At 40.5% G+C, this 9,562-nt stretch overlaps 1 protein-coding gene across 1 annotated transcript; it reads right to left on the bottom strand.

The window, feature by feature from the left end:
- Positions 1-1,009: 1,009 nt before the first annotated feature.
- On the bottom strand, positions 1,010-7,864 carry Nxt1 (NTF2-related export protein 1). The gene is made up of 4 exons (XM_053794871.2): positions 7,571-7,864; positions 5,821-5,895; positions 2,260-2,413; positions 1,010-1,239 (listed from the first exon to the last, which is right to left on the bottom strand). Exons 1-4 carry the CDS (start codon positions 7,583-7,585, stop codon positions 1,079-1,081), a joined length of 405 nt encoding a protein of 134 aa, XP_053650846.1. The 5' UTR covers positions 7,586-7,864; the 3' UTR covers positions 1,010-1,078.
- Positions 7,865-9,562: the final 1,698 nt, after the last annotated feature.

Here is a 9,562-nt window from a genome sequence, read left to right on the forward strand (position 1 = left end):
GCTTTTCAAACAATTCATTTAAGAATGTATCCTCAAATACCTCAGCTTTGTCCTTGCCAGAGCCACAGTTTCTTTGACTTGACTCTCTGCTGTAGTGTGAAAAGCAGAGCAATTATTCACCAGAGACCATAAATGATCAGAATGTGCATTAATGGATGATTGGGGCACTTCATCCCATGTCACCCTTTTGTACCATTGGTGCATTTGCAATATGAAATTTACAGCACAACTCGGCATGATACAATAAGATACATGCAACACTTGGGTATCTTTAATGCCGGTTCGCTGAACCACTCGTGTACAGAACTCGGCATGCCAGTCCCAGTTGTAGATTTGCTACAATTAATTTCTCCATTATTTCTGTATGCTTCATGGCATCAGTCCAGTAAATGTAATGAAGATGTATTGGGTTGTGGAAACACAACCTTCACATTTAGGTCCAAAGACCATGACTAGAGGAGTTGTACAGGAATTACCAAGACTAAAATTATTGTAATGAAAACCAAGTGCTAAACCCACAAGGGTCATACAGTTCTGCACCAAGACTAAAATCCTTTAATAAAAGGTTCTTCTAGGCAAATGCATCTTTACTGCAGGAATAAAGTAATTTTTCAACATTCTTGACACCTCTAGCATCATTATTCTTCACCCTGATATTTTTTAACTTATTCTCAGAAAATATTCTTTAAAATTAATATGCTTCATTGTTGGCAAATAATGCTATAAATTTATTTCATCTGTTTTCACTACTTAAATTCTGCTATGCCAGGGGTGGGCAAACTATGGCCCGTGGGCCGCATAAGGTTTTCATGCGGCCTACCAAGATCAAGTCTCGTGTACTCATGTATATGCAGCTGAATAAGCAAAATGTTGTTCATTTTTCTCTGCTGAAAACACGAACTGTTACAAAAGCATTATCAGACAAGTACAGAAAAAGTTTGCCCACCCCTGTGCCATGCTGTCTCATTTATAACCCCCCAGAGACATAAAGAGGATTAATTAAAAAAAATTATGAAAAAATTATTTAATTTTGATACAAAATAATTATAAAGTGACCTTAAATTCTGTCCCTTTTCTGTTAGGCAACTGCTTGAAATCTAAACACATCTGAGACTACTTTCCATTTATCTCCTTTTGCTGTAATCAGAAATGACTGGTTGAATGGGTACTTGCGATCTTTCAATGTAACAAAGCCAGCTGTAGTCACCTGAATAGTTGACTGCTGACCAACGGCCTCCTCTGAAAAAGTGAGAGTACATATAATGATGAGAAATGCAATGACAAGAATGACAGGCTTCTGAACATGCAGACTGGGGAAAAAAATCCATGAATCTTTTTCTTTCTAATTAAAACATGGACCCTATTCTACTTTCTTGACCCCTCAAAGAAGGTTCCTTGATGTTGGTGAGGGGCTCTTGATTTAGGGAATTGGATCTGTGCTCCAGTTCCCCGAATTAAGCCTGAATGCCTTCCACATCCCCCCCAGGCGCTGTATAATCCTCCGGGTTTAGCGCTTCCCCTTGATTATAATAATAATAATAATAATTACTTTCTTGAATTAACATTTACATTATAGAGCTAGATATAAGTTTCCATCCTTAGAATTTTTGCAACATCTTTTAAATCTTATCTCTAATTCCACTGGGCTATAGGAACAAGATGCACCCTAACTTACTCTCATAGCTTACCTCACCAAGCTAGAGGTTAGCCATCATAGTGATTTTTGGAGTTTTTATGTATTCAGTGTCTTCCTTACAGAAGTGCTGCAATACCCACTTCATTTATTACTTTGTTCATTGCCAACAGTGCTATATGAGCCTAGTGGGTTTTGTGCTTATTTTTTATTATAATAATGTTCATTACCATGATCTTCATGATGCAACCCTTCAAGGGAGGTGCACCTTGATGCTGGTGAAAATTTTTTGAATCAAAGAAAGATCTACCCTACCTTTCTTTGGTTCAAACCTGATTACCTCTCATTCCACAGCTACTATATAACCATTAAAGGTTTAGCTCTTTCCCATGAATATACAGCAGGTTCCAAATTTATAATCATCTGAGTTACTCAGCCACATTTATCAGCACATTGGACACACAACTTATGGCATGAGTAAATTGTTATAAATCCTATTACAGTATCTCAACATATTTTATGGGATAAAATATTAGTCAGTTTTGTAAATGCTATGCCTGCTGCTTGTTTCACTTTCAAATCTGCAAATAATAAATGACTGCTAAACAATGCAACTTTATACTTACCTCGAACGGGCTGACTGTCTAGACACGTGATAGAGTGAATACTTGTAGGCAAGTCCTCATAAAATTTTTGAATATTGGTGTTGCCATCCACAGCATTACCATTCCACACCAATTTTCCATCCTCTAAATATAATTTTGATAATTTATGCCTCATCTGGAAATTCAAAATTCTAATTCTTTTATGCAGTACACAGATAATTCAGTTTACAGATAAAATATTAGGCAAAAGAACATGATCAAAAAATTATTGCACTTTGTTCAAGATGACATGCAACAAGTAAGAAAGATGTGTTAAAAAAAAGTTATCATACATATAGATAAAATAAGTCTGGTTACCAAATAAACATTGGATAATCTTTATACACACTCATCTGAGTTTTCTTTGATTTTATTTTAGTTCTTGTTCTTATTAAAACAACAGACATAGCCCCACTCCACAAAGGGGGCAGTAAAGCAACAGCAAAGAACTACAGACCAATAGCACTAACATCCCATATCATAAAAATCTTTGAAAGGGTCCTAAGAAGCAAGATCACCACCCATCTAGAAACCCATCAGTTACACAACCCAGGGCAACATGGGTTTAGAACAGGTCGCTCCTGTCTGTCTCAACTACTGGATCACTACGACAAGGTCCTAAATGCACTAGAAGACAAAAAGAATGCAGATGTAATATATACAGACTTTGCAAAAGCCTTCGACAAGTGTGACCATGGCGTAATAGCGCACAAAATGCGTGCTAAAGGAATAACAGGAAAAGTCGGTCGATGGATCTATAATTTCCTCACTAACAGAACACAGAGAGTAGTCGTCAACAGAGTAAAGTCCGAGGCAGCTACGGTGAAAAGCTCTGTTCCACAAGGCACAGTACTCGCTCCCATCTTGTTCCTCATCCTCATATCCGAAATAGACAAGGATGTCAGCCACAGCACTGTGTCTTCCTTTGCAGATGACACCCGAATCTGCATGACAGTGTCTTCCATTGCAGACACTGCAAGGCTCCAGGCGGACATCAACCAAATCTTTCAGTGGGCTGCAGAAAACAATATGAAGTTCAACGATGAGAAATTTCAATTACTCAGATATGGTAAACATGAGAAAATTAAATCTTCATCAGAGTACAAAACAAATTCTGGCCACAAAATAGAGCGAAACACCAACGTCAAAGACCTGGGAGTGATCATGTCGGAGGATCTCACCTTCAAGGACCATAACATTGTATCAATCGCATCTGCTAGAAAAATGACAGGATGGATAATGAGAACCTTCAAAACTAGGGAGGCCAAGCCCATGATGACACTCTTCAGGTCACTTGTTCTATCTAGGCTGGAATATTGCTGCACACTAACAGCACCTTTCAAGGCAGGTGAAATTGCCGACCTATAAAATGTACAGAGAACTTTCACGGCGCGCATAACGGAGATAAAACACCTCAATTACTGGGAGCGCTTGAGGTTCCTAAACCTGTATTCCCTGGAATGCAGGAGGGAGAGATACATGATTATATACACCTGGAAAATCCTAGAGGGACTAGTACCGAACTTGCGCACGAAAATCACTCACTACGAAAGCAAAAGACTTGGCAGACGATGCACCATCCCCCCAATGAAAAGCAGGGGTGTCACTAGCACGTTAAGAGACCATACAATAAGTGTCAGGGGCCCGAGACTGTTCAACTGCCTCCCAGCACACATAAGGGGGATTACCAACAGACCCCTGGCAGTCTTCAAGCTGGCACTGGACAAGCACCTAAAGTCAGTTCCTGATCAGCCGGGCTGTGGCTCGTACGTTGATTTGCGTGCAGCCAGCAGCAACAGCCTGGTTGATCAGGCTCTGATCCACCAGGAGGCCTGGTCACAGACCGGGCCGCGGGGGCGTTGACCCCCGGAACTCTCTCCAGGTAAACTCCAGGTATTACTTTTCCTTTTATATCCATGGGGAAGTGGAATAAGAATCTTTCCTCCGTAAGCCATGCATGTTGTAAAAGTCAACTAAAATGCCGGGAACAATGGGCTAGTAGCCCCTTTTCCTGTAATAATTACTAAAAAGAATAAGAAGAAAATTGTCAATAATAGGTGGTTTTGTCATTTAGAGAGAATGGATCAAAGTAGAATGACATGGAGAGCGTATAAATCTGTAGGGGAAGGAAGGCGGGGTAGGGGTCGTCCTTGTTTTAAAAGGTTGGAGGGAGGGGGTAAAGGAGGTGTTGTGGGTGAGGGGTTTGAACTTCCAGCAAGCATGCGCGAGCGTGTTAAATAGTGAATGGAGACAAATGGTATTTGGGACCTGACGAGCTGTTGGAGTGTGAGCAGGGTAATATTTAGTGAAGGGATTCAGGGAAACCGGTTATTTTATATAACCGGACTCGAGTCCTGGAAATGGGAAGTACAATGCCTGCACTCTAGAGGAGGGGTTTGGGATATTGGCAGTTTGAAGGGATATATTGTGTATTTTTATACGTATGTACTTCTAAACTGTTGTATTCTGGGCACCTCTGCAAAAACAGTGATTATGTGTGAGTGAGGTGAAAGTGTTGAATGATGATGATAGTATTTTCTTTTTGGGGATTTTCTTTCTTTTTGGGTCACCCTGCCTTGGTGGGAGACAGCCGACTTGTTGAAAAAAAAAAAAAAATCTTGAATCAAACCTGACTGCCTCCGATTTGCCAAGTGCTGTATGACATCTCCTTAAATATAAATAAAAAAATGAATATCACCCATTACAGCACCAATGGTCAGGATGTAACATCAGAGATCAAAGATTATCATTGGTAAACACTAAACTTGTAAGAGTCGTAAGCACCTGGGGAATGGAGTGAAAAAGGGTCAATCCAGGGAAGGGAAGGATAGATCCAATTCCTTGGATCAAAAATCCCTCACTAGCACTGAAGTACCTCCCTTGAGTGGAAGATATGCTATTTTTCAATGAAGCAAAATTATATAATTTGAAATAGGCTCTGCTTTTTGTTGATAAAAAAATAAAATTTATATTTAACATACATTAGGTAAAATAAATTAAGAAATGGTGAGCAACACAGAAAAACCTATCTTTTTTAAGGTGACTTCCCAGGAAAAACAGAAAAGAACCGAAGCTATTATATGTAACGGGAAACTCTGAACCCCTTACGGTTATACAGCACCTGAGAAATGAGAAGGTATGATCCAAGGTAGGGGTAGTGTAGATCCAGTTCCTTGGATCATTACCTTCCCATTCATCAGGTGCTGTATAAGAGCTGTAGACTGATGTCTCTTGAAGGGAGGTGCCTTCATGCCAATGAGGGCTCTTAATCCAAAGAATTGGAATTATCCTTCATTTCCCTGGATTGAATCGAATTTCCTTCCACTCTACTAGGCATTGTATGACCCTTATGAGTTTAGCACATCCTACTAAATATAATAGTAATAATATAGCTTGATTAATAAGAAAAAATACTGTACTGTACAGTATTACAGTGTAAGTTTTCAAAAACTTAACTATAATAGTGGATTCAGTTAAGTTTATTTAGGTAGAGGTTCACATAAGTACAAGTATCGTACATGGTTTGAACAATAATATTCTTACCTTGTCTACAAATTCATAGTACAATTTAGTGAAGTTCTCAGCAGCTGTGCAGGCTTCCAGTATCTTTAGGTTATCCTGCAAGGTAGTAGTAGTAGTAATATGTAGAGTGCTTTGTACTGTGTAGGTCACTCAGGAAAAAAAAAAATACAATATATATAGCATATATAACCCCCACACAAAATAAAAACAGATAAAATTATATATGAAAAAAAAAAAGACTAACATAAGTAAAATGCCGAACATAAATATACTGTCACACCAAGTTAAAATAACAAGTATCAATTAAAAATCAATGTCAACATAGTCTTAAAAGTTTCAAGGTCCTTACAGGCACCCCTAGTAATTACAAAAATTATGATGGTGAAAAGGCCTAAGTTGTGGACAAACTATTTAAATGTGTTCCAGTCAACTGCATGCCACAAGCTACACAGAGGGAGGCATGAACACTTGCAAACAGGTAACTAAAGGTGAGATGTGTGTGGTGTATGGGAGAAGAAAGTTTACTACTGTAACTTGGGAGTTGTACATAGTATATTACAACCATATACTTATCAACACAAACTGCCAACATTTCTTATATAAAACTAACATCACTGGAAGTCAGTGAGAGTATGCCCTTGCACTTGGACTCTGCATTCATTAAAAAATATAAGCCCAAAATATAATATGGAAACACTATATAGTATTGCACTTCATAAGCTCTAGAGCATAAGTAATATATGTAGCTTCAATCCATAAAGGTGGCAGGTGGCAGGAAAGCAATTACAAAAACTTCCTCACTAGCATCAAGGCATCCTTTGATTGGAATACTGTTTCAAAAGTGTCAAGCAGATGCATGATGAGAAATGATTGAGATTGACCTGCCTGGCATAGGTCAGAGTTTCTATTTAAAAAAATTAGTCTTGCGGGCACAGGTGTGAGGGGCTTACATAACAGTATTATGTTCAAATTAATTTTCTTTACTGCCAATATGAAGAATATTTTACTTGCTTTATTAACGCCGAAGGTCAGTAATCCAAGGCAACAGTCAGGACCCCAATGGAAATGTCACTTTGACTTTTTTGGGGTTATCCTAGTTAATTTATACTATGATAACTGTACTTATATGTATCTGTGCCTAAATAAACTTATCAGACTGGATTATTTCCACTGGGGTCTTTAAATCATCTGCCAGACGATGCTAAGTGAAAAAGGTCAACACGTGTACAGAACATGTTCAACGTTTCCCCTCGTCTGAAGATCGAACCCCGGTACCTCCGTGTGTGAGCCGAGGACCGAGGCCGCTACGTAAGTAGGCTTATTTAGGCACAGGTACATGTAAGTACAATTATCATACATAGTAACATGTGTAAAATACCTACGATAACCTAAAAGAAGTCCAAGTGACTTATTTCCATATTAACAGCTATATACATGATATAACCCCATAAATATCACCATCTAGGATGGTAATATTTCACACATAATTAAGAAAAAGTGTCAATTGTTGTATCAAAACATTAATGACAAATATAATTTACTTGACACAAGTTGACACTTGTGATGAGGTCAAGCACACCCAGAGTACAAGTCCAGATGAACCCTCATCACTCTGGCCGGGTTTACTCTCCATGGTGGCACTAGTGGTATTCCTAGAGGCACCATGGGGAGGACAGGAGGCTATGGGCGGCCGTGGGCGCCATGGATGGTGGGCGGGAGAGGGTATGAAGGGTGTAATTAATGGAAATAAGAGAGTGTGGGCGGCACTCACCGTCTCCGCCGCCATTTCGTGGGTTTGTTTACTAGTGAGCGAGAAGCGCTGGATATTTCACTGCTCTCGTCTCCTTCCCACAATGTTTCGCTCACTCCAAACTCTTCTCTTCCTCTTCATCTTCCTCCTCCACTTCATCTCCTCCTACAAGTTACTCTACAACGTCGCTAAAACATGAGTGACTGTCGAGCGTCGCGCGTCGCATCAACGGAGCGGCAGAGATGATATTAAAAAAAAATCTTTGAGGGCAGCGGGTTGGTAGACAATCAGCTGGAGGTATGACAGTTGTGTAGAAGTAAAACATTCCATAGTGATGCTACTTCCTCCATCATTCTTCGCTCTACATGACACTATAACCATCCTCCTGCCTCTACCATGCTTCCTCTCACCAACCCTCATTACCATACTTAACAAACTAATCAATTAAACGCCGCTCACCTAACTTACGGCCCTTTAAATCTGCATTACACTTTTTTTTTTGTTAAAGAGTGCATTAAACACACTTATAGAGCGACGGGGATATCCAACCCTCACAAATTAATTAATTCATTATGTACCCATAATTAATGAATGTCAAGAAAATGTTAATGACTGCAATGTCGATACCATTCCAATTTCTGAATTGTACAGAGTAGTTCCAGCAACAACTATTTTTCCCCATGATTAATTAATAATTTCAAATTTAAGCGACTAACATAAACCTAAATTACAGGCGAGGAATATAGAAAAAGACAGCAGGCGACCGAAATACGGCAAATGAATAAGATATGGATGATTTTAAACATTTAAATGTACTTAATAAAGGTTTGGTTGTGTGTAATCTCGCGTCGCCTCGCGGGATCTCGCTGTTTCTCGTCCAGGTCACGTGACCCAGAGAGACGTTTATTTTTTCCCACCACAATGGCGCCAAGCCGTATATGTACATTTATACGTAATTTTAGTCTCTTGTGCGGCGGTTTTACGGTTGTTGGGCAGTGTTTTAGGGTGTAGAGAGATGCCGTGCGTGCTGCCCCGCGGGAGAAGTGACCACCAGGTAAGTGGCTGCGCTGTAATTGTAAGATAAATAGGAGTCCCTTAGTAAATAATTGCTTGTCAGACTGAAACAACACACCTCTCGCTCAATATTTCGACCTTTTACGCCTCCCCAGTGATCGAAAAGTGCCTCTCGCCTGTGATTTATCGATTCTGCGAGGAATACCAGTGGTAACCCCGATGAAATGAGTGAAAATAACAGTGGAGAACGAGAGAAATAAGCTCGGTGTTAAAAAGTGGAAATTGCGCAGTGCTGCCATCTATCAAGCCCCAGCGGACAATATCACAGTGGAATTTCGCTTTTACGCCTATTTACCGACCAGTGACAGTGAATTTTGGGTGAAAACCTGTGAGAAAAGTGCAGTGCGAGTGTGTTGTGGAGATGTGCAGTGATGTGAGAGTCTGAGATGAGGTGTGTTGGGCTGCCTCGGCTCTGTTTATGTTTGGCAGTGGGCCATTGATTTTCATATCTGAAAGTAATTCCCGGAGATGTCTGGACTTCGGAGGCTGCAAATGACTTCCGAACGCAGTGAGCACATCCCCAGACGATCCGGTGAATGATTTCGAGTGAACAAAGTGGTTAAAGCTGGGAATACAGCGAGTGGAAGGGGGGGAGGGGTGGTGGTGGGGGGGGGTGGCCTCTGGATGTGTTGGAAAAGGGACCTGCCAAGTTGACAGGAAAGGGGGGGCTGCCAGGCCTGCTGGTTTACCTGGCAGGTGTGGACTGGTGGGCAGGTGTGGCTCCACACGTGGCAGGTGAGCTGGCCTGGCCCAGGTGTGGCCTGCTGACCACTGGATAGACTCAGTTGTGTGTGTGGTGGGTGCTGCCAACTGTCTTGTTTACATTCTGTCACCCCCCTTCCCCTCCCTCACCCCCTCCCTCTACACATACATACACACACATATACACACCATACATGTAAAGACATGCAACATGCATGTATAGATCCATATATACAC

This window comes from Cherax quadricarinatus, chromosome 72 (assembly GCF_038502225.1).
Source record: "Cherax quadricarinatus isolate ZL_2023a chromosome 72, ASM3850222v1, whole genome shotgun sequence".
NCBI classification, from domain to species: Eukaryota; Metazoa; Arthropoda; class Malacostraca; order Decapoda; family Parastacidae; genus Cherax; species Cherax quadricarinatus.

Bases quoted from the DNA above. Each gene is read 5' to 3' on its own strand.
- Nxt1 (XM_053794871.2), bottom strand. The intron at 2,414-5,820 runs GTAAGAATATTA...TTGAATTTCCAG, and splicing joins ACTATGAATTTGTAGACAAG to ATGAGGCATAAATTATCAAA. The intron at 1,240-2,259 runs GTAAGTATAAAG...TCACTTTTTCAG, and splicing joins AGACAGTCAGCCCGTTCGAG to AGGAGGCCGTTGGTCAGCAG.